General features: G+C 40.7%; 2 protein-coding genes across 5 annotated transcripts; one reads left to right on the top strand and one right to left on the bottom strand.

The window, feature by feature from the left end:
* Window positions 1-699: 699 nt before the first annotated feature.
* Window positions 700-4,852, bottom strand: vgll4l (vestigial like 4 like). The gene is made up of 5 exons (XM_032516716.1): window positions 4,629-4,852; window positions 2,706-2,829; window positions 2,338-2,587; window positions 1,661-1,742; window positions 700-1,514 (listed from the first exon to the last, which is right to left on the bottom strand). The coding sequence occupies exons 1-5, from the start codon at window positions 4,693-4,695 to the stop codon at window positions 1,213-1,215; spliced, it is 825 nt and encodes a 274-aa protein (XP_032372607.1). The 5' UTR covers window positions 4,696-4,852; the 3' UTR covers window positions 700-1,212.
* Window positions 4,853-9,573: 4,721 nt separating this feature from the next.
* On the top strand, window positions 9,574-24,103 carry syn1 (synapsin I). 4 transcript variants are annotated; one of them, XM_032516611.1, is made up of 14 exons: window positions 9,574-9,834; window positions 10,113-10,609; window positions 11,647-11,704; window positions 14,435-14,526; window positions 14,676-14,832; window positions 15,422-15,511; window positions 16,117-16,179; window positions 16,278-16,420; window positions 16,928-17,002; window positions 17,094-17,196; window positions 17,286-17,423; window positions 18,276-18,345; window positions 19,228-19,765; window positions 20,993-24,103. In XM_032516611.1, exons 2-14 carry the CDS (start codon window positions 10,254-10,256, stop codon window positions 21,018-21,020), a joined length of 1,911 nt encoding a protein of 636 aa, XP_032372502.1. In that variant the 5' UTR covers window positions 9,574-9,834; window positions 10,113-10,253; the 3' UTR covers window positions 21,021-24,103. The 4 variants fall into 4 exon arrangements, with proteins under 4 accessions (XP_032372502.1, XP_032372501.1, XP_032372504.1 ...); XM_032516610.1 differs by having other exon boundaries at window positions 20,955-24,103; XM_032516613.1 differs by having other exon boundaries at window positions 19,228-19,769.
* The last annotated feature ends 435 nt before the right edge of the window (window positions 24,104-24,538 follow it).

The following is a 24,538-nucleotide window of genomic DNA, read 5'->3' as shown; positions in this document are numbered from 1 at the left end:
CCTAAAGTGTTCAACTTGACAGAACATGTAGGTGGTTTTCCACTTCTTTAAAAATTTACCAACTTTGTAATTTCAAAGACAGAAGCTTTGGAAATTCTTTCTTTTTTAATGTGGCTCATTAATTCAAAGTTAGACAAGACAGGACATGTAAATAAGTAACTGAAGAGCTCGGCTGGTTCTCATGCTCAGGCCTATATTAGCCCAACCCTTCCTTCCCCTCTTCCCTCCCTCCTAACCCTTGCCAAACAGGATCTGTAGGATCTTACAGAGTCATTTTCTCAGGAGACAGGAATGTCAGAACACAAGGCCTGCTGCAACATGCACCCTACATTCCCTCAAATTTACAGGAAAATGTCCTGAACGTGTTGCTCACACATCCAGTTAATTCCCACTCAGTGTGTGGCAACAGCTCTCAGAGTAAATGACTTGTATGCACCGGACGCGTTGTAGACGCACACTGACTCACTACTAAAATTATGTTGTCTGGTACACCACCCGGCCCAGGTGTCTGTCGGCTCACAACCTTCAAATTCAAAAGGTGTTTTATTCATTTTGTGACATCCTTAGCTTCTCTGTCTGAAGTCATTCTATCATAACAAAAGGTTACATGTAATTCATGGTTTGTTGTTGTATTTTACAGATTTGTCAGATGACACTTTATAAAAGTATGCTTTAACAAATCACAAACACACAAAGCTATTAAGGAATCTTTGAGATTGTTTATTTTTCCTCTTTAAAAAAATCTCTTTGTGTACAGCTGATAAGCATATTATTATACAGCAGACAGGCTAGTCATTTTAGACTATAAGGGACCCAGGTGTTATCCGAACATAAATATAATACAATGAAAATCTGGCATTCAGACTGCAATCGAAGGAACGACACAACGTCATAGAAATGTTAAGGATTATTTGGCTGATTTTTCAATCATCTCATAACACCGCCTACGGTACCTCAGGTATTCAGATGCTATCAACAAGCAGAGGATAGAAATGTAACAAAGCACGGACATCCCAATTATTGCTACATTCATCTGCATCAGCATGCCTTAAATTCAGACACACAGAGGTTCAAAGTGACAGCGCTCCTGCATCGGTTAGCTCGCCCTCTTAACACAATAGCGCTGGCATTTCCATTGCCCCAACAAGCAGAGCTGCGCACGGTGAAATGTTACAAGTCACAGTTTCTTCTCATATCAAATAGTTTCTGCTTTTAATTGACGGACCAGCGGCTGGAAGTAGGCGATGAGCTGCTAGTGGAATCTTTTTGAGACAGATTCAGGCTGTGGCTGTAGGTGGGGGAGTAAGTGACGCTCGGGCTGCTGGGAGGTGTGGAAGAACAGGAGGAAGACTTGGATTGAATCTGCAGCCACTTGTCGCCCAAAGCCTTGGCGAAGTGGTCATCCACAGACACGCTGATGGAGAGCTGCTGGGAGCGAGCTTTTTGGTAGTTCACTCCGAGGCTCCTCTGGAAATGCTCCTCAACCACGTGGTCATAGCTGTGTTTGGAAATCACTGGGAGAGGGATGGATAACAAAAGTCAAATACACACCTCGGTGAGTCAGGAAAAGTGAGTTGATTTCTACATTGTGATGGGCGTGTTGATGATTAGGGAGTGACCGTCTGGTAGATGAGCTCATTCTCGAGAGTGTGAGACTGACCTGATGCGGGGCTCCTTTGGAACTCAGATCTGCAGGACGGGTTTCTTGACGAGGAGACGCAAGTGATCACAGAGGGACGCATCTGTGGGAAACAAGATGGGTCATTAACTGAATAATAGGACAAAGAAAATGTACGTTATTTCTGCATTTATAACCGAGCAACACCTGCTCTGTGTTTCTTCTTTGTCCCAAAACATTCTTACTGTTACCTAAACCTGGCTGTCTTCATCCAATTACAACAAAATAGTGTATGGAGTTCAATTTGAAAACTAAATAATTAAAAAGAAACTGATTAAATATGGGTTTGCCCGTGCAAGTCTGATCACTACCCAGTGGGGTGGCATATGCAGGTCAAAGAGAGAGCTGTCTGTCTGGTCTTGTTGATGGAATTCCTCCCTCCATTGCTTACATTTTCTTCTTGAATCCGGCTGGATTACATAGCTTGGACAAGTTTAGGCCTGTTTACACTCTTAGAAGAAGAATGTCAATGCAGTTGGATTCACTGACTACAGATGGGATGCAAGATGTTCTACTGCTGTGGGTAGCCTGGAGCTACACTGAGACTACAAAGGGACATATAGTACTGACACTTTTCATAAGTTACTACATGATCTCTGAGAAAAAGCTCATCGAACAGGTGTTGCACACAAGCAACACTTGTTTTTGTGGTGAATTACCTGGACTTGAGAGGGAGCGGAGCTTTTATTCTTTCCCTCTGTACTTTCAGGGTCTTTTCTTGGTTTTTTGATGAGGGCAAGTGGTTCATCCATGACCGGTGCGTAGTACACGTGGGTAGGCATGGGGCTGGTGGGGCTGGGTGTTGGACTCCAGGTAGATGTTGGGCTCTGTGGCCGGTTGAACATCCCTGGTGCTTGTGCTGCTCTCTGGGCAGCTTTGGAGCTGCTTCTGCTCAGTACCCGCTCTCGCCTGAAACATTTATTCATTAGTAAATGTCACATCCCTCTGACACAATGTGCATTTCAGGATAACGCAAATTGTGATATTAAATTACCATTGTAAACACAAATAAAGCAGTTGCACCAACCTTTCCTCCAATGTCAGACCCCGCTCGTGGCTATGCTTGCGTTTGACTGGATGCACTGTTGGGACTCGAGCCCGCTCATTTGCAATGTGTCTGTGTCGGTCTTCGCTCCTAAGGTGGGGCTGACCTGAAAACCAAAATGATATGCTGAATTAGAATATGAGTCTTCAAAATGTGTTTTGGCTTATGTGCCAGAAAAAAAACTAAGGAAAATCTAAGGACCATTTACTGGCACTGATGATTTTACTACAGTCTTAATGCTGCATGGCACTCAGCGATGAGTAACTGCTTGTTTTGATCCATGACGTGGACTTGCATGACTGCTATTCGTGGGAAAACATTGTTTTTTGTCACCGTTAATTGTAAACTCAGTTAAGCTGTAGAACTCGATCTACCTGATCTGCAAGGGTTACAACATAAGTAGCTGATTCAGTGCTAACGGTAAATGTTGGTTTTCGGCATAATGTTGGCATTGAGCCCTATCACAGCCAAACGGGCACAATCAACAAGCTTTGTTAGGATGGGGTGCTACACATCTACCAGCTTTTTAGTCTTTGCGGACACTGATTCGGACGGCACCCAATGGTGAAAAGGCCATCAAAATGACCACACGTGCAGACACACCAGATTTTTGGCAAATACACAGGTCGAAACACATCAAAACGCAGCCGATGACGCCATTGGTGTGTTGACAAAAACAAATGCACTGTTTATTGAGGTTGCAACTTACACCCACAAAATTATTTTACTTTTTTTTTTATAAATGCAGGTAATCATCACTTATTAAACTTAATCCAAGCAGCAGGAGTAACAGTTTTAAATCCCTCTGCACTCCTGACTTGTGTCTCACATCAACAAGCTCAAATGTGCAAAACTGTAGTATTGTTTGAAAATGTGATGGCAGCACAATTATCCTGGGGCCTATTGCTTGTCTCACATCAACAAGCTCAAATGTGCAAAACTGTAGTATTGTTTGAAAATGTGATGGCAGCACAATTATCCTGGGGCCTATTGCTTGACTATATGCTCAGTTAACACTTGAAAATTCACACGGATGTGGCAAATAGGAGACCCTCAAAGCTCCTTCAACTGTATTCAAATCAATTGTTCAGTGTGTTTAAAGAACCCGCAACAACATCTATTGAAATCAAAACAATGAGGTGATTATGTGTTTTGAATTGAAAGACAATTTGAAAGTGGTGCACTGTATTAACACCCCAAGTACTCATTCCAATCCACATTTCCTACTGGCTGAGCACTCCAACACCTTTGAGCTACTCCTTCACACACAGTGGCATTGTGGAGGGGAGGGGGGGAGGTATAGCCACACCTATGCTGATTTTCTAATGCCTCAGGCATGGATATTTCTTCCTTGTTAGCAGAGAGAATATGCGTCCTGACCTTCTGTTTGGCTGTGTTTACTCAGATTTTATGGATACCCATGGATATCCGTTGTGAGTGTTACCACAATTTACAAAATCTTAGTTCAGCCATGAGGACCTTCAAAGACAATAATTATAAATAAGGATTTATTTATTCTTTAATGCATTCTTTAGATTTCCTATATGAAGCACCCCACTTATCTTTTCTTCATGGACAAACAAGCTATTTCATAAAAGACAAAAAAGCATATTTCACAAAGTATATTTTAAAAGTTGAATGATGCTGTTAGTGTATATCTTCCATGTGACTGACATCACATAGTATTCTTTATACTTGATTCTCTATAGAATGCATATAACAAAAGCAATTGCTGCTGTAATGAACCAATACATCATGTGTGTAAAGTTGTGACATGACACAAAATCTAAAGATATAAGAAACATTATGTTATACACTAAAATAGTATACCATAACCACAGCAGAGGTAATACAAGTATTCCATCTCATACAGAAACATAAGGGAATATAAGAAATCGAGCTTACCTTCTAAAATGTAGACTTTGAAGCCACTGCTCATCCGGGTAATGTACTGGAAATTAGCCACAGCCATGGCTCCTTGTCTTTGTCTGAGTGAAGCCTGTACAGATGAAAACCTTGGCTGCTGGAGCGTACAGAGCACAATGAGCCTCAGTTATAGATTGTATTGGAAAGGTAATGAGATGCTGGGTCTGAGCTTGGCCAGGTAAAGTATCAGGTGAGTGCAGATAGGTGCAGTGGCTTCCCTGTGACTCATTCTTTGCGTTCAGATTGGCTGCTGTCTGGGCCAATCAAAGGCCCTCATTCTTTCGGCGTTGTTATTGTCCTGCTGGCGGAATGAGCTCACAGGTAGGACAGACAGTTGCAAAGGTAGAAAGTGGAGTTGCTAAATGTCACAGTACCACATAATCCACACTGATTAGAAAAGATTTTGCATCATTAAACACTTTCTTCTGTTCAATAATACAACTCTTTGGTTCAAAATTACTTTATTCACACAATTTTATCCCCCCCCCCAGCTATGAAGAAAGTGAAGTGTGCTTTTTGTTTCCCTCCATGGAATCACCACCTGTCCCCACTCCCCTCTCTCCCTCCCCCCTAATCTGCAATCTCACCAAACAGCATTTTTTCGAGCTCTCCCACCGGAGCTCCAGTCATTCCACTGACCTGCCCATACACGCATGCAGCTGTACTGCGAGCCTGCCTTACCAGTAATCCAAAGGCTTTTGTTGATGGCTAGACAAAGACTCCTAAGTCCTGAAAATGCCGCTGCCATGAGAACAATCTTGCCTCAGCACTAGTTGGCCACACAAAGAAAGTCTTCGGAGGCTAGTTACTCACTACTGTGACACTGGTACCACTGGAAAAATATCATTAAGAGTGTAGTGTAATTAATATGTTGATATTTATATACATGATATATGCAAACACATCAATCATTTGAATATAACTGATGTTTGTTTGCACTAATGTGCAATGAGAATCAGTAAAAACAAATGATCCTAGTATTGTCTGATAAATAAGCCTGTAAAATAGTAATTACTGTCCCAACAGGGTGATAGCAGCTACTTAAGAAGATTGGTTCAAAAATGAAAAGGGCTACAAATATAAAGAGCTTGCTGTGAGTAGCCTACATGCATGAAATGTGTTGTGTGGAGCTCAATTTAAGATCAACAGTGCCCCCCTTAGTCACACACTGCAATTACATGCCATCAAAACCTACACTAGTGCAGCCTTATGGAAATAAAATAATATTTCTATGGGTAGTCTACTCCATACATACTCACAAAAAAAAAATTGCAACGTGCTGCTTGCTATGTAATAGTGTTGAAAAACTTGGTTGCTCACTGCTACATTCTACGCAGTGTTTACATTTTTAAGTGTGAATGCATGGAATCTGTGCAACCGTGGTTTTCTAGTTTAGTAGCATTCATTGTCCTCATGTTGTCACCCCAAACCGCTAAGAATGTGCTTCTTGTGTTTTTTTTTTTCTTCATGCTGAAATAAGAGAGATATGACAGTGCAACAAAAAGTAACCCACTTTGTAGTTTGAAAAGCCCGGCTTTTTTATTCAATGAACTATTAGTGTACGTTTTCTCAACGTTTCAATGCACAGGACATAGCACTGTATCTAAAACAGCTGTTCACACACACGCCCCAATATCACGTAATACAAAACAATACAAATTGTAAATTGCTCCAGTGGATCTTCTTAGTAGCATAAGACTCAAGTGTTAACACTGCAATAAGTATCCGAAACAGAGAGATGCTTAACATAAACATCACACTCAGCTAAGAATTCAATATATCAATCATAGTAATTAAATAATTATAACCCTGTTTTATTTTGTTGTTGTTTTGTGACATCAAATGGGTAGGCTACTGAAGCTACCAGGTATAAACAAGACAAAATGTGGAGCAGAAAGAACTGTGACTGACTGTGGAGTGAAATTAAGATGAAAACACATTCTGGTGAGAGCAGCTACATTGAAAGGCAGCATGTTTTCATTGTCTCACTTGTTTTTTAGTTTTTTAAATTTTAGGCCTTTGTTTTGACAGGACAGCTGAAGAAATCAAAGGAGGGAGAGAGGAGCAAAGGACCCCAGGTAGGACAAACCCCGGGCCCGGTTGAGGAGTTAACCTTTATATATGGACTTCCTCTCTACCCACTCAGCTATCCAGGTGCCTGTCTCACTTGTTTTTAAGGATACTTTAACTGACAACACTGCCCCGCGCCCAAGAGGTGGTACAAAACCACAGGTTATATATTGATTTTATTAATCATGTAGTTAAAAATGATAACAATCTTGATATTGTTGTTTTGCGGATGACACAGAAATTTACATAACCATATGATCAGGGGACTATGGTCGAATACAAACACTGAGTAAGTGCATTAAACAAAATCAATGACTGGATGTGCCAGAACTTTGTTTTAACTAAACAAAGACAAGCTGAGGGGAATGATTAAAAGTCAGCGCTCAACTTCAATTGGCAATGAAAAAAAACGATGGACAAAGGACCTTAAAAATGTATCAAGGCTTAAAGGATTTATGTCTCAGCAGGATTTGGAAAAACTTGCCCATGCTTTTAATTTCAGTGGACTTGACTACTACGGTGTATTTACAGGTCTCCCTAAAAGATCAATTAGACAACTGCAGCTGATTCAGAACGCTGCTGCTCGAGTCCTCACTAAGACCAAGAAAGTGGATCACATCTCTCCAGACCTCAGGTATTTACACTGTTGTCCTCTCTCTCAAAGAATTGACTTTAATTGACTGTTGGTTTATAAAGCAGGGCCAAAATACATTTCTGATCTTGAACCAACCAGAGCTCTCAGGTCATTTTTGTCTAGCTCTGCTTTCTGTACCCAGAGTCACAACTAAACCTGGAGATGCAACGCTCAGTTTCTATGCACCACATCCAGTATCTGGAACAAACTCCCAGAAAGCCACAGGTCCGCTGCAACTCTCAGTCCTTTTAAATCACAGCTGAAGACTTCTCTGTTTGATGTTTATCTTTTTATTTTAATCAAGTAATAGATATTTTTTATGGCAGACATGTTGACATGGCATAGTAGGAAAAGCACAGGTGTCTTCAAAACCATTAATAATGGCTGCATTCCACTTAGGAGAGGCCCGGTATTGTGCATGCTGACTCACTGAAATAGCTCACTGGGACACTAGATGGAATTAAGTCATCGTTAAGGTTATTATTTTCAGCTATGCTTTTCCTACTATGACAAGTCAAAATGTCTGCTGTGAAAAAGATCCACTGCTCCTTTCTAACACTGCACTGTAACTTTCATTTTTCTATTTCATACCTGCTTATTTTACTGTAGTTTTTTCTAATTATTTTTAATTGTTTTCAATCGCTCTTATTATTTAATGTAAAGTACCTTGAATTGCCTTGTTGCTGAAATATGCTATAGCAATAAAACTGCCTCACCTTGCTTAATAATGTAAAGCAACAATTTGTACTTACATTTGCTATATAGAGTTTTTGCTACTCTTTGAATGAGATGTTCCCTGCACAGCAGTCAATATTGAGACATGTTCAGAAATAAATTAACAAATTGCTGTAATGACAGCAATTTGGACTAAACTAACAATCAATCAAAAACTCAATCACTAAATTGTGTATCTCTAAATATGTAGAAAATGCCATTTAAAAAAACTAAGTTTAGGCTCCAAATATCTTGCACTAACATATGCATTTGAATTATTTTGTCAGCATAACAGGCTATAATGCTGTACCTAACTCTGCCAGGCATTATATTACTGATTAGGACATGTACTCATCCATGTCTGTGTCCACAGTGAACATGGTTCAGTCCCTACCACATAGTGCAGTTTCCATAGCAAAGGCCTGGGACTCCCTGTGGGTCTGTGTTGATCACTGACTCTGGGTGTTGCCAACAAATGGCGCAGCTCTCACAATCTGTATTGACACTGTTGGAAATCAAAAGTAACACTGTGTCAGCAGCCTGGAAGCCCGGCAGTGAGTGTGCCACAGCTGCATTATTAAACACAACAGGATGCAATATCACATCAACACCCATAAGCCCCCGTGGAGTCAACAGCATGCTCATGTCTGACAGTGAGCGACGCCCCTGTCACCCTGGCTGCTCTCATCAGCACCACCATCGTATCCCAGCACAGAGCTGCATCAAGTCAAACAAACACACGTGGAGACATACAGGAAGTTTGATCATATTCCATTTAGCCTAAAAGGCTTGAAACAATAGCCAGCTACACAAGGGATTTCAGCTGCCACTCCTCTAAATATGTTGATTTAGATCTGAAACTAACAATTATTTTCTAATTAATCTGTTGATTGTTGTTTTATTCAAACTGATTAATCATTTGGTTTATAGCATATCAAAAAAGCCTCCCGTCGTTTACCAAAGCATGTTAGATTTTTTCAAGGGGCTTCTTTTTTACAACTAATATGCCCAAAACCCATACATTGAGTCTGAATTGAACATTAAACCACACAAAGGCACCATCCTCACATTCCAAATGCTGGATCCACCAAATGTTTAGTAGCCTATCTTAACTTAATGTAGGCTATGACTTCATATATGCCGAGTTCCTGTTGATTGCCTAATCACCATTTACATAACTTTACACATAGGAAGCGCAACGTGACCAATACAATATAAAGTTACAGAATTAAGTGGCTACAATAATAAAAAAGACACTTAATTGGTTCACATAAGATGATATTCCCTATTGGGAATTAAACATGGTCCTACCTTAAAACGTGTATTCAATTGCCTTTTTATATTGTCAAGATGCATTTTCTTTCTTGTAATATTAAAGTAGTATAGGATTATAGTAAGTAGGCTATAATAATATTAAATAGGCTAATACAAAAATTTAAAAAAAGACTTCGTTGACGTGCGTTTATTTTGAAAGCAACTCCCGGAAGTCGTGTTTAGCACTCTGTCTAATTTGCTTCTCGCGCAGCCTGGCAGCCTCCTTTCCCTGAGGATGACTGGGAGTGACGCAGGGCAGACGGAGAAAACTAGGGCTGTAGGGTAAGGACAGGAAGAACGGCGGAGATGTTGGAAGGACTTTAGCTCCATGCCCGCGTGCACAGAGGACATGCGAGTCACCTATATGTAGGTTTTAGTGTGAGAGATAATAATAATAAAAAGAAGGCATCATCTCCTCATCATTGGGGCGGATCAGTTTGGACACACTTCCAGGTAGGCTTCATCATGCCTTGTTTTGACAGTTACTGATCACTACCGTGGCTTCGTTGGTGGTTTATTAACACATTCCATCTGACATTTAAGTGTAGACATGATTTATTTCGTTTGTCAGTCGTGTAGGACCCTCATTTTCGTCAGCTATTAACGTGAGGCTGTGTGAATGCTTTAGCTTGTCCTCAAGCTACACTGTCACGATTCCTTACTAGCCTATACTGTAACACATATGAAAAATCTGCTCCCAAACGATTAAAACAGGTCTCGTTTCTCTTTAGGGAACATTGAACACCCCGCCTCTGCACATGGAAAAGTAGCCTAGTCATTCCGTTTTCTTACTGAACATCAAGTTGTAAATCGCCCTTTAGTTGGAGGATATTTGGACACCTCTTTCCGGCATTTTTTAGTAAGTCTCCATCATGAACTACCTGCGTCGACGACTCTCGGACAGCAATTTCATGTCCAACCTGCCCAATGGCTACATGACCGACCTCCAACGTCCTGACCCGCAAAGCCCCGCAGTGTCGCCCGGGCCGACGGAGAGGCGCCAGTCCACCAGCCAGCCGCAGCCTCAGCAGCCGCCGCAGCCTCAACAGCAGCCGCAGCCTGGAGGTGGAGGTGGAGGTGGAGGTGGAGGCTTCTTCTCATCCTTATCTAATGCCGTCAAACAGACCACAGCTGCTGCAGCTGCGACCTTATCCGAGGCAGCGGACCGGGCAGGAGTCTCCAGCAGTGCCAAGATCCTCCTGGTTATCGATGACCAGCAGACCGACTGGTAAGTGCAGTGCGCATTGGCAGTCTAGACTTAAACGTGGGTTGCAGTGGCCTAATATCTCGAAGGTCATATGATTCATCCGGTGCTGTGAGATATATCACGTGTAACAGCCGTCGGCTTGTTGCTCAGACATGAAACACCTATGTGTGTTTACTGATAGTGCTATGGCAAAACCGCAAGGCAGAGAAGCCATTTTCATTTGACGAACAGCTATGACTGTCGAAGAAATCTTGCATTCTGACAAAAAAAGAAGAAGGCCATGGCACTGTGTATGGGGATATGGGCTGATGCCACTATGATCATGCAGGTATTTGTAAGTAGAGTGGATATAAGAGCAAAACGTGCACAAGAAAAATGCATACATCAGGTTAATCAAGCTTCCTCACCAAGAGTATACATTATGCATGCTTATTGAAACTTTGCACACAAGGTAAAGGTGATAAAACACAACACTGTTGTCCCGAAATGATACCCTAAATGATAATAAGCTATGCAGATGTGTGAATCATCCCTACCAAAACCTTTCCACCTCACATTACAGAGACCCTGTGGTTCTCCTGCTCAGTTACAACAGGCAGGAGATTTGGATATTTATGCTTAGTGGGTTGCATGTAAAATGCATTTGGACCAGTATGTCCTTATTTCCAATACATATCTCCTTACGCACCAGGTAAAATCATGGCAATTTACCTTTTTATTTAGGCTATTATGCATGGTTTGCAGTTGCAGTCAATATCATGCAGTATACTGCCACTAACAGATGTAAATAAATCAATAAATAGATATAACAAGATACAATATATATAACAGCTATTATAAATATCTGTGAAAAATAGCATTTGGTTCCATTAATGTCAGCCTTTTTTGATGTGTTTGACATCACCTTTTCATTGACCAGGAGCAATATTGTTATTCTTAAATATTCTGCACATGCTGGCAAAAAATGTCAGCTGCCAATTACAGGAGGAATTGGCAAAATTCAATTTGTGTTTTGTGTCTGGATCCAAATTGGATTCAAATCCTCATCTCACATGCAGGGTAAAGGTCTTCAGAGGAAGAAAGGTCCACGGTGAATTTGACATCAAGGTGGAACAGGTAGGTTTTACACATGTAACTATTTGCTTTATTCTGTGTTAGCCTTAATCTTTACTCCTTACTAGGAGGACAGGTTACCATAGTGACTGGACTATACTACTGAGCCTTGGGACCAAATTGCTAACTTCAGTTAGAGGAATGTTACATCATTCTTTCATAAGAAATTAAAAGTTTATGTCAAGACATAACTGGAATAGTTGGTTTATTAGTACATGCCACTGGCATTTTTACAGGACAAGGCCATCGTTTTTGTTGTTATCCTTGGGAAATGTACCCCTGATCCACATTTTGCATAATTTTTATTCACTTTGATCCTACTTCGATTTAATATCTTTATTTTCTGAGGCACTGTCATCTCTAAGTCCCTTAGTGAGGAATTTTGTTGGGTATATCCTAATAATAATAAATTGAAGTTATATAGCGTTTTTCACAAACTCAAAGTCGCTTTACAGGGCAGGAAATTAATAAAAACAATGCACAACTAAACAAAATTAAACTAAACAAGAGTCAGGCCCAGATTATAAGGGAGGGGGCGTGGGGCTATGGCTAGGCAGAGGTGAAGAGACAGATCTTGAGGCAGGACTGGATAATGGTGAGGGACTCAGAGTGTGGATCTCTTGGGGGAGGGAGTTCCAGAGCCTGGGAGCTTCCTTGGAGAAGGCTCTGTCCCCAAAACTGCAAAGTTTGGACTTGTGGATGCAAAGTAGACTGGCTGAGGTAGATCTGAGGGATCGTAGGGGTTGGTAGGGGGAGAGGAGGTCAGTGAGGTATGAGGGTGCCAGATGGTGGAGGGCTTTGCAGGAGAGGACCAGGATTTTTTAGGTGATCCGGTGGGAGATGGGGAGCCATTGGAGTTGTTTTTGGACTGTAATGATGTGGTGCCAGGATTTGGAGGATTCTGGACCAGTTGAAGTCGGTTGATGTTGCTAGAGCTGATGCCAAGGAGAAGTGAGTTGCAGTAGTCCAGTCGGGAGGAGATGAAGGTGTGAATGCGTCTTTCAGCAGCGGGGGGTGTGAGGGAGGATCTGAATTTGGCAATGTTGCGGAGGTGAAAGAAGGAGGTTTTAATGACATGACGGATGTGGGGCTCGTTGGGGGGGCAGGGTAGAATCAAAGATCACGCCAAGGTTGCGGGGCTGGGGAGATGGGGAGACAATGGTGCTGTCGATGGTGAGAATGGGGTTATTGATTTAGCTGAGTGTGGATTTGGAGCCTATGAGGAGGAATTCTGTTTTATTGCTGTTGAGTTTGAGGAAGTTCTATTGGATCCAGGTTTTAGCTGACCGATGGGAGTTGATGTGAGAGGTGAGGATTGTGGGGGGATTTGGTGCTGAGGTAGATAGGTAGCAGTGGAAGTCCAGGTTGAAGTGTCGGAGTATCTGACCGAGGGGAAGGGTGTAGATGATGAAGAGGGGTTGACCAAGTACGGAGCCTTGGGGAACACCTTGAGTGATTGTGGCTGTGGCAGAGGTGTGGTTATGAAGAGAGATGAAGTGGGATCTGTTGGAAAGGTAGGAGTGGAGCCAGCTGAGTGCAGTACCTTTGATACCGAGGTCTTTGAGTCTAATGAGAAGGATGTTATGGCTCACGGTATTGAAGGCTGCCCTCAGGTTGAGGAGGATGAGGATATTGAGGGAACAATACCGATTATGATACCTGAATTTGAGTATGGGCCGATGCCGAGTGCCAATCCAATACCAGTGTGTCATATATTTAAATTATTGTTTTAACAACTGTATACTACTATCCCTTTATGTATGTGATATAATTTCTGTCTTTGGGGTCGGTCTTGCTCAGGTTAAACTCTCAAACAGTGAATGCCACAGAACTTTCTTTTATTATGCAGTGTGACAGTCAGTTATAACTGAAAAAGAACATAATAAACTATTTTAACGCATATTTTCTTTAGGGCTTTATTATGTGGTATTGGATCGGTGCATAAACTCTAGTACTTCCCAATACCAATACCAGCATTTTAGGCAGTATCGGAGGCGATACAGATACTGTTATTGGTATCAAAACATCTCTACTGTTTAACAGGCCACACAGAATCTGCATTAGAATTTCATAGATTTTTCTGCAGATTTTCTGCAGATTCTAAACAACTTAAAAAAGAAAAGAGAAACTCTGTTGTATGTTAACATATCTCTACACCCTGGATCATTGCTGAAAGCTGTAAAAAGAATCCACAGATTCCGTTCTGGTTCTGCTACAACAGGCTTGATACTAACATAAAATGGTTCATGGTTTCTTCAATAAATAACAGATTAATCATCCAGTATAATGGGAGATAATACTGTGTTCATAGAGAGCCCTTAGAATGATAAAAGTCCCACGGGCCAGTTCACTACTGAGTGAGTATTGATAGTGTGCTCTCTTGACTTCTGATTAAGAGAAACATTTTCTGTTTCAACACATGCCTCCACAAAGCCATTCTGAGTTTTAATTGTAAATCTTTTGTATAGATACGTCAGTTGTTTATGTGCTATGAATGCTGTAATCTATCCAACAGCACTTTGAGGCCAATCTGAAAGTTTATAAATCTTTTATTTATTTCCCCTGGGGCTTCTTAACAGGAAGAACATACTTCAGATGAAGTCTGGCATCTTAAAATCATACCCTGTTCAACCTGGTGCACGTAGAATTGCTGCTCCTTTCCTGTCCTTCTGCTGTGATCAAAATGACAGCTTTCTGTATGGAGTTGAGTTGACGTTGACATTTTCCTTTTAGGCAGAATTCTCTGAAATCAGCCTGGTGGTCAATTCCACGGGTACCTACAATGTGGACATTGATGCCATTAGGAATGGGCATAAGGTTACTAAGTAAGTACTCTGCAAAGTAGTTCTAGTTAAAAAAAGTTTGATAATCCACAGTGCTGCTGCAAGTTTTAAGTTATGTCGACGTCTGCCTCATAACTGCTCCGTTTGTCTTGCAATGCAGTTTAATATTTCGCTAATGTCCTCTGTCCCAGATCCTTGAAGCCAGACTTTGTGCTGATCAGACAGCATGCCTTCAGCATGGACAAGAACGGAGACCACAGGAACATAGTGATTGGCCTGCAGTATGCTGGGCTGCCCAGTGTTAACTCTTTGCACTCTGTCTACAATTTCTGTGACAAACCATGGGTGGTAAGTATTATTTCTATCATTCATTTGAAACCCCATTGCACATTAAATTTGGTTTAAAACACTTAAAGTGCTCATATTCAGCTTTTTGGCTTTTTCCCTTTCCTTTATTGTGTTGTATATCTTTTTGTGCACGTTATAGGTTTAAAAAGGGAATAAGCCCAAAGGGACTTACCATCTCCAACAGAAATCACTGTTCACTAACTGCTCCAAACAGCTTTATTGTAGTCCAGCCTTTACTTCCGCGACGAATGTGCGTCACTTTGTAATATGTTATAATGCTCTCCTAGCTGCTAGCGTAGCACGCCCTTATACTCTGCAACTGACTTGCTACTCCCAACAAAGATGGAATAGAAGTGTGATGCCTCACTCTGTAGCTAATACAAAGAGCTCAACACACAGGGTGAAAAGAGGGGCTGTAGTAATGTGCAGTACAACAAAAAGATGTTGTTTTTATGAAAATTAAACCACATAAAAATATTCTGGTACAACCTCTAAATGCAATTACGATCCTGAAAATGAGCATAATATGATCACTTTAAGTTATTTTGGATTATAAATGCTCCATCCTAAACATTTGAGTCTGTTTTAGTTTGCTCAGATGTCTCGACTCTGCAAGCAACTGGGCCCAGTGGAGTTCCCACTGATAGAGCAGGTTTACTATCCAAACCACAAGGAAATGGTGAGTTCTCTGCCATCTGCTCTCCTTTTTTTTTCTCTCTCCTCCCCCCTACCACTTGTGATAATGGGTAGGTCTTGATGCTGAACCCCTTAAAGAGACACACACACACACACACACACACACACACACACACACACACACACACACACACACACACACACACACACACACACACAGGTCGGGTCGTCCTTCTCTGCACCGGTCACATTTCAGCAGGGTTATTAGTTTCCATGTCAATATTCTGTCTCGTGTAGCAGCTGAGACCTATCTAATTTTTTTTGGGGAGTGTCTTGTTTTTACGTTCTGGGTAGATGCAGAGTTTTTGAATATCCCTCTGTCAAGTCAGTGACAGTACTGTTACACTGAGTCTGTTAAAGCATAACAGTTATCTCCACCCCATGCAGTCACAGGCTGACAGTACTGGGCTGGCTTTCAAGCCATCAATATGAATCAGAATCTCCTGCAGAAAAAGAGGAGGGATGCTGCGTGTCACTTCTGCTTGACTGAAATGCATTACAAATGGGTGTTTTAATAAATAGAGCACTATTGTTACATGTAAGTAACTTTACGAGAAATGTGAGTATGTGATAATGTTCTTGTTGCAGATTACCTCCCCTCGCTTCCCTGTAGTGGTAAAGATGGGCCATGCTCACTCAGGAATGGGAAAGGTAGTACTGGAGTGCCAAGGGGTTTAACTCAATTTTATGTATGCTCAATATATCTGGGATCAATATGTATATTTATATTTTGACCTTTGCTACTCCAGGTGAAAGTGGACAATCAATATGATTTTCAAGATATTGCCAGTGTTGTGGCCCTGACCAAGACTTATGCCACATCTGAGCCCTTCATTGATGCAAAGTATGATGTCCGCATCCAGAAGATTGGCAACAATTACAAAGCTTACATGTGAGTGTCAGACTACTACCAAATGATATCTGGGAATCATGACCGGAAATGATGGAGGAGATTTCACACATGACAAGTCCAATGAATTTAGATTAAATGCAGCTATATTCAATTATTGAACAAGGAAGATAACCGTGGCTACACACACACAAGTGTGTACCCAAAGTGTCTCTATGAATATCAGAATAATTCCTCTTTTATACTTTGCTTCTTGTCCTCACACATGTCAGTTTATCTATTTCTGTGATCAGTGTTAAATCAAACCACTCTTTATTTGTAAGATACTTCTAATAAATTGACACATTCCAATCTATTCTCTGCTGTGGGATCGGGTTACTTCAAACTAAACCTTCTGTGGAAGACCCTTAGAATAGATGAAATACAGTTGAAAACCTACATGCTTAAATACCAACCAATGAATGGTTTGCAAATGAACCAACACATTATTATAACACCTTAAAATGGTTAAACATGATATTCTTTATCTTTTTTAATTCTAACGAATAGGAGAACATCAATTTCTGGAAACTGGAAAACCAACACTGGCTCATCTATGCTCGAGCAGGTGGCCATGTCGGACAAGTAAGAGCTCATAAATGCACAGGAGATGAGACTGTAAATCCTACAATGTCTCACTGTACTTATATAGCTCTGGTTTTACACATCATTATAGGTACAGAATGTGGGTGGATTCTTGTGCAGACATCTTTGGAGGGTTGGATATCTGTGCTGTGGAGGCTCTACATGGTAAAGATGGCAAGGACTATATTATAGAGGTACTAAAAGGCTGTGTAATGGTATCAAGAGAATGTTTGTCTCTGATCATATGGGAAATCCATTTAATCCATCTTATGTGGAATTTTAGGTTGATGACTGTTCAATGCCACTGATTGGGGACCAGCAGGACGAGGATCGCGTTCAGATTGCAGATCTGGTGATTTCTAAGATGAACCAGGCTGTTCCACGCACTTTAAGCTCTTCCACAGCAGGGCAGCCAGCACAGGTGCTCAAACCACAGATACATTTTTTTGCTCCAGTAATCTTTCACCTGTCTGTATTTCCCACACTTTTGTTTGTAATATATGTCCAGTCAGGTCCGTTTTGTTTAGAGTGCACATTTAAGGTTACTCAGAACATCTTACTTTAAAGAGCACATGTAACCGAAGCACAGAAAATACAATATAAATAGTTGGCATAAAACTTGAATAAAGGGCAACCACGTCAACCATAGACTGTATAAAAGAAGTTGATGTGCAGAGTTAAGGCACTTCCACATACTAGCAGATGTTACAGATACATATACAAACTATAATACTATATTGTAATACTATTATGTTAAAACACAAACGTGGCCATTTGTATGCATTGGCTGTTGATGCAAGGCTTTCAATATCAAAGTAAGGAGTTTTAGGCGTGCAAGTAAGTGGTGAGAGTATAAGGTTGAAGGTTTTGATATCGTGAGATTTATAACATCAACCCAAGTCAATTGATGAAACCATCTATTGTTGTAACCATTGCAAAAGACAGCATGGTAAAGACCCTGGACATGGAACAAAAATTGAAAAATTAAGTTATTAAAATATTATTCTTTCAAAGGATAGAAGCTTACATTTTTAGGTTATCTGACGATGTGAAATTGTAGCCATCAATGAGTACTTAGCATTCAGTCTTGCAGTATTTTCGGATGCATTGAGTGAGTTGACAAATACTTTTCAGTTATCAGACAAACTTATTGGGTACAAATAATTGAGTATCATCAGTGTAGCAGTGGAGATGTGTGTCATATTTATGGGTACCCAAGAAACAGTATAAAAAAAATACATACATCTGCCCTTTTAATTCCTGTGTGTTATAGAAAGCAGTGTCTCCTCAGCCTGTCTCTCAGACCAAAGTACCCCAGGCTCAACAGCGCCCCTCACCTCAAGGTAAGAACTTGACTGTTTCACAATAACAAAAAACTTAAGTTAAACAATAACGTTATTTTTTTTTTTTTAATTCCCTGAATGTTTTAGGGTTTTTAAAGACATCTTAATAATCTAGTTTAGTAAATGTTCTTCTATTGGCCTAATAGTCAACTCAGAGGATTTCAAACCACATTTTCTTGCCATTGTTTGGAATTCTGAATTTGCAATAAGAGCAGTCACAGATTCTACTCCAGCATAGTTTAACAATAATAGGTCCCAAGATTAGTAATGCTGTTCATGCCCCATTACTACCCTACCTGTGTTATGGTGTAACTTAAAATTTTTACATCAGACAATGTTTGGCTGTTTTTAGGTGGCAGGAGTGAAAAATAGCCATCCTTAACATTTGTTGTGTTATAGTTTTATGACAGTTGGAGAACAATTAGATTTAAAATAGGATGTGATGTCTACAGGATGACTTTTTTTTCCTTGGCAACTGTCATTTCCCTAGTCTATATTCTTGACGTTTCACTTCCGGGATTGATCCGTTGTCAACGGAAATTCTGATGGATCATTAGGCCGGATATCCGTTGCCTTGGGCTTCCTTTTTGTTGGCATTTTAAAGTCTGGCCGATAAATGAAGACTGTGGTTGTAAACTGCAACTCCAGCCCTTAAGTAGGAAAGAAGGGCAATCAGGAAACGTGGACTCAGGTGTGGCTCGTCTTCTTGCCACAATTTTGGGAAAATGGCAAGAGCCAGCCACAGAGTGGGAGGGTCATTACAATGGGAAAAAAAAATCTTCTCATAAGAGTAGCCTGCAGACCCCCCTAGGTTTTGGCTCAGCCCTGCCATGATTGGAAAACCATTTGAATTTGGTTTATGGTATCCTATTTGTCTTGTAGGTGGTCCTCAGCAAAGTCCCCCATCTCAGCAGCGCCCACAGCCTCAGGGCCAACCTCCTGCACAGGCGCAGCAATCTACTGCGAACCCTGCTACCGGGGAGCCCAGCGCCCAGGCTAAGTCTAACCAAGGACCTGCAGCCCAGCCACGGCCACCGGGTCAGGGATCCCCTCAAGGCCAGAGACCTCCATCTGGCCAGGGCTCTCCTCAGCGGAGCCAGGGAGGTTCACCTCAGGCTCAGAGGCAACAGTCGGTCTCCCAGCAGCAGAAAGCTGCAGGAGGCCCTGGCCAGAAACCTGCAGCAGGCCAACCTCAGCAGAGGCCGGCCCAGCCCCCAAGGCAGCAGTCACTAGGGGGGTCACAGCAACAGAGGGCTCCCGGGCAGCAGGGTCGCCCTGGAGGACCCACCACCCAGCAGCCCAGGCCTGCTGCTCAGGGCCAGGGGGGCCCAGGAGGACGACCCCCGCTGCAGCAAAAACCTCCGCCCCCACAAAAGCCCAGTCAGGATAACCAGGCCATGGGTGGCTCCCCACAACTAAAGTAAGTAAGTGCATATGATGAATGATCTGGAATCCGCTTCCTGTCCTTTTTTATAAAGCAAACCTTACAGCTGATCCTTTCTTACTGTTTGCCTGCATTCAGACTGCATGCATGCAACACTGGAAATCTATTCATGCTCTTTATTGACAACAACAATCCACTTGGATGTGCATGATTTATTGATTTTTAAATTTTCAGTACTTCAGCAGCCATTTCACAAAACATTTCAAAGTGTCCCGGGGAGATTGATATATGACAACAACAGCAAGCAGAACCTGGCTTGTTTTTGTTCATAACCATTATGAACTTATCACGTCTGTCACAATCCATATTCTAGACACAGGTGACCACATTGTCCAAATTCTACTTCAAGCAGGCATGGACAGAATCATGTAAATAACATTTGATATATAGCTAGTTACTCTTTATGTTTTCCACTTTTATAAACTAAGTTGTTGGTTATTAATTGGTTAATAAATATCACACTTCTTCAGTCAGTGTGCTGTAATATAAAGCATTTTCGTTATGACAAAGAAATATAACTATCTCTATTTTTTATAATTCTTACTTAAGTAATTTCAATTGATCTTTTATTCTGATTCACATTTAGTCACAATATTTAAAATGGGAAAACATATTTGTTAACTATAAGGAATTTGAACCAATACATTAAACAGGAATTTTACTACATTTTCGCATATTGTCAAAACAATTGCCCGATAAATAATGCAAAACTGAACAGATTTGTGTTTGTGTCAATACCTTCTCCAGATGATTGCTTTCATGGACAAACTCACATAAAAATCTTAATTTCGGATTACATGACTCAGATTGCATTATGCTCTCTTAGATTAGAAACATAAAACTGTTGTTGTCAATCCCTGTTAAAAAAAAAACATGCCTCTCTTTGTATCCAGAAAAGTCATTCACTATTCATATCATATCAAAGCTCACCTAAAATGATAAGGTAATACTGAATGACCAAAGAGAAGAAATGGAATGCGCTTCTCTCATTTTTTACTGAGCCTTTTCTCCCTCTCTCTCTCTCTCTCTCTCTCTCTCTCTCTCTCTCTCTCTCTCTCTCTCTCTCTCAGTCTTGCCATGCTCCAATCTTTTCATTCCATGGGGTTTGCTGCATGACTTTAACAGCCTCTTCCTCTCCTCTATTGCCATTTCCCTCTCTTTATAGCAAGTCCCAGTCTCTTACCAATACCTTCAACATTCCAGAAACCCCAACGCCACGAGCCAGCCTTAGCCAGGATGAGGTGAAGGCTGAAACCATTCGCAATCTACGCAAATCTTTTGCCAGTCTCTTCTCAGACTGAGATGGCAGAAGCCCCCCCCCCTTCCTCTCCTCCTACTGACAGAAAGATGGACAGGCAAACTGAAGGGCAGAGTCTCCCAACGAACAAGGACCAACAGGATGCTGTCTCCAATTCATGCATATTGGCCCTGATTTGAAAATGTAAACACTTGACACCCACTGCCTAAGTAGTTAACACCTTTTAAAATGAACAAAAAGTAGAACACACAGTAAATTTAGGCACTGATATCTGAAACATTCCTCGCCTCGCCTCAAGCATCTAATCATTGTGTCACACAAACAAAACACGTGCAAAACAAAGCCTGTATACGCATGAACACACAGACACAAGAATATGAAACTAACTACTGCTCTCACTTTTTTCTTGGTGCCGTAATGTCATTGTGATATTTATGTTTGAATTTTGGTTGGTTAGCCGACCAACCCAGTGAATTATGGGACTGTACAAAAATGATCGGGGTGGGAAGCGGTGCTGAGTCTAATATTTTATTTTCTTAAAGAAACATGGCCCTCCCCAGTGTTTTTTCCATTACCTCAACATAATATATCTAAGGCAAACAAAACAAAATAGTGAAAATACAGCCACTCTCTATTTTTGAATATAGAGCTTGCAAAATATGCAATTATTATATCCTCTATATATGACACAATCCACTCCATGGCACATATGAAAACCATCTTTTTGATTTTCCAACTATTCTATTTTTATAAAAATCAATTTCACTAACTTGAAATATGACATAAAATACAAACATGGGATAAGATAAAAATAAAATGAAAGGCCACTCTCCCAAATAGCTTAGACATTTCTGACCATTTTTGAAAACATTTTGTACAGTCCCTAACTCAGCACAGCTGCACACATAGGATGTCCAGTGTTAGCTAATGCTAGATCTGTTCGAGCTGTTGACCGCTCATGGTGATACCTTAGCTGCATGTCAACAGGTGGCAATGGTCGCATTTTCCAACCCCTGACATTGGCGCTTGTAACTGTGTCGTCACATGTAGTTGAATTAGTTAGTAAAGTATCCTAGTAGGTGTTGTGAGTATGTTGTTGCTGCCACTTTTCTTCCCGTTTTTTTTTCTTGTTGCACAAGAACAAATGCCCGGAAGCTCTCCACCTTTGAAAGCATGCCTAATACAGACAAGAAGGTCAGATCAAATGGAGTTGTCTCAGGGATGTCCAATTGATTGTGACACTTTGTTTGTGGGTGAGGGTCTTCCATTTCAGTTTTATTGTGGTTTTTCACTAATAGTGAAGGAAAAGCATGCATTTTAATGAGGTTGAATGTCTCTATTATTTCAGATGCATTTGCACACAGAGAATACTACTGCAAAATGATACTTGAATCCAGTGGCACTGACTGATGTATGAAGTCTATATTTTTCAGGTCTATTCATCTGCCACTTGACAAAGCAACAACTCGGTGTTCCCACCCTGGGGTGCTGCTGTGTCTGTGACAGGTGCGGTACGGTAGGATGCAGCATAAGCAGGGTTTGCAACTGTTCAGGAAACCAGTCAGTGACAAATAAGATGATTTAGGACAGTTTCCATTGATTTTCAAAGCAATGTAATTAATGAAAAGAACTTAGACTGTACACCAGATAGGATTTTAGTGGATGTACAATAAGGAAGTGGATTATGTCAGGTGGATTTAGCAGTTAGTCAATCAATGAGTTGTAATTTTGTGCACTTAAATCACTCCAAACCTGAGTCTGCATTATACAATGCAACTTTCTGCTTCCATATAAGCCTCCCGGGATTACTGTCTGTAAGAAGAGGCTGTACAATAAAACACAACGTAAAAGTATAGGAATGTCGACTGTGGGATGCACCCCTGCAGTAGATCTAGTACCTTCTGCATATCCCGCCTCGCGCCGACAACCCTTTCTTTTGATCTGAAAAACGATTCTGTTTCCAGGCACTACAAATGTCTTCCACGCGGAGTGCTTTCCGTTCCAATGTCGACGTAGTATGGCAATATCAATCTTTTTTTAGAGAAGACCTTATAGCCAAAAGTATAAAGGAGCCCCGGTGCCCCTGCAGATTCTCTCCATGCTGCCTGTGTTTTGTGTAGCCACAGTGACCCCTTGTGCTCAATAGTGCATCAATGTGTGAATGTCGTTCAGTAACTGGTCAAACCAAATAGATGTGTTGTACAGAGCTCTGAGTGATGCAGATTGTCACCTTTATTCCCTCGCTGCTATTGTGCTTGTTGATATGTGTGTCTAAACCTTTTATTTTTAGTTCTTAAATTTGTGCCTTTTTATTTTAAATTATTATGCACATGCTTCATTCTTTTCTATGTGACAGGGCTATCTTGTCATATTATGCATTGGTGATTGAGGGCCTCATTTTTCAATTTTACAGTGACTCAGTCGATTTTATCGTGGCACAGCCTAACGCCAAGTGAATCAGCTTTATATAATTGTTACACTGAGTGTGTAATTTATTAAAAATGAGCTACCACGATTAGCATGGATGGTTAAAAATGTCATACTGTCGCTCAGAGGCCCGTTGGTCATATTTAGACATACCGTTTGCCACAGCAACGCATGAGACTGACAGGGCGAGCTGTGGCAGTAATGCAATGAAGCAGTTTGATGTATTTATGTTTTTGATATTCACAGATTTCTTTTTAAAAGTTTACATTACTTATGGTGGATGTACAGTATCTGACTGTGAATGTACATTGTTTGATTTGTTGCAGCTGGTTTTATTGTTTTCTAAATGCACTGTATAACTGTTGTGAAAAGATGCAGTCCTTACAAATTTGAGTAGTACTGATTGTCAGTTGATCTCCGCCAGTTTTCAAAACATACATCATAAATGTAATTGCAAAAAGCTGAGGTTTTTGTTAATCCAAAAAATACTGCACAATCTAAATCATGGTGGGTTATTTTATTAAATGTAAGAGAAAAATATTTGATGTTATATGCAATGTAGCTATATTCTGTGAAAATGAGTACGTTATTAAAACATGCACATGTCTAATAAAGTCTATGACCAACAATGGCAGTAATTTTTGTTATTGAATGATATAGAGCAGTAACACTGGATCTTAATTTTGTCTGCCCATTTAGCATGTCTGTCCATCCTAAAAGAGTTGATTGTTTCCTGTTTGCATTTTCAAATTGATAAAAAAAAAATATATATATACAAAGTTTAACAATGTTCCAAGTTTTGGCTCTAAGGAAAAGATTGTTGTATGTTATAGGATTCAATGAAAAATAAAACTCTCTTGACCCGTCATGACACCCAGATCAAGAAACAGAATACAATTTTGGTTTTGGAACAGCCCATGTTAAACAGGTAGGAGTTATGCTTGACATGCTCATGCCAATATGTAACACATTTTATATAAATATCTAAAATGTGAAGTCAGGAAGCAGCTAAAAAAGTCTTTAAATCCTTTAATTATTTAAGCAAGCAACCTGCTATCAAATGC

The sequence above is a fragment of the Etheostoma spectabile genome, chromosome 5 (genome assembly GCF_008692095.1).
Source record: "Etheostoma spectabile isolate EspeVRDwgs_2016 chromosome 5, UIUC_Espe_1.0, whole genome shotgun sequence".
Taxonomy (NCBI): Eukaryota; Metazoa; Chordata; class Actinopteri; order Perciformes; family Percidae; genus Etheostoma; species Etheostoma spectabile.
This window is presented reverse-complemented; position numbering and strand designations above follow the sequence as displayed.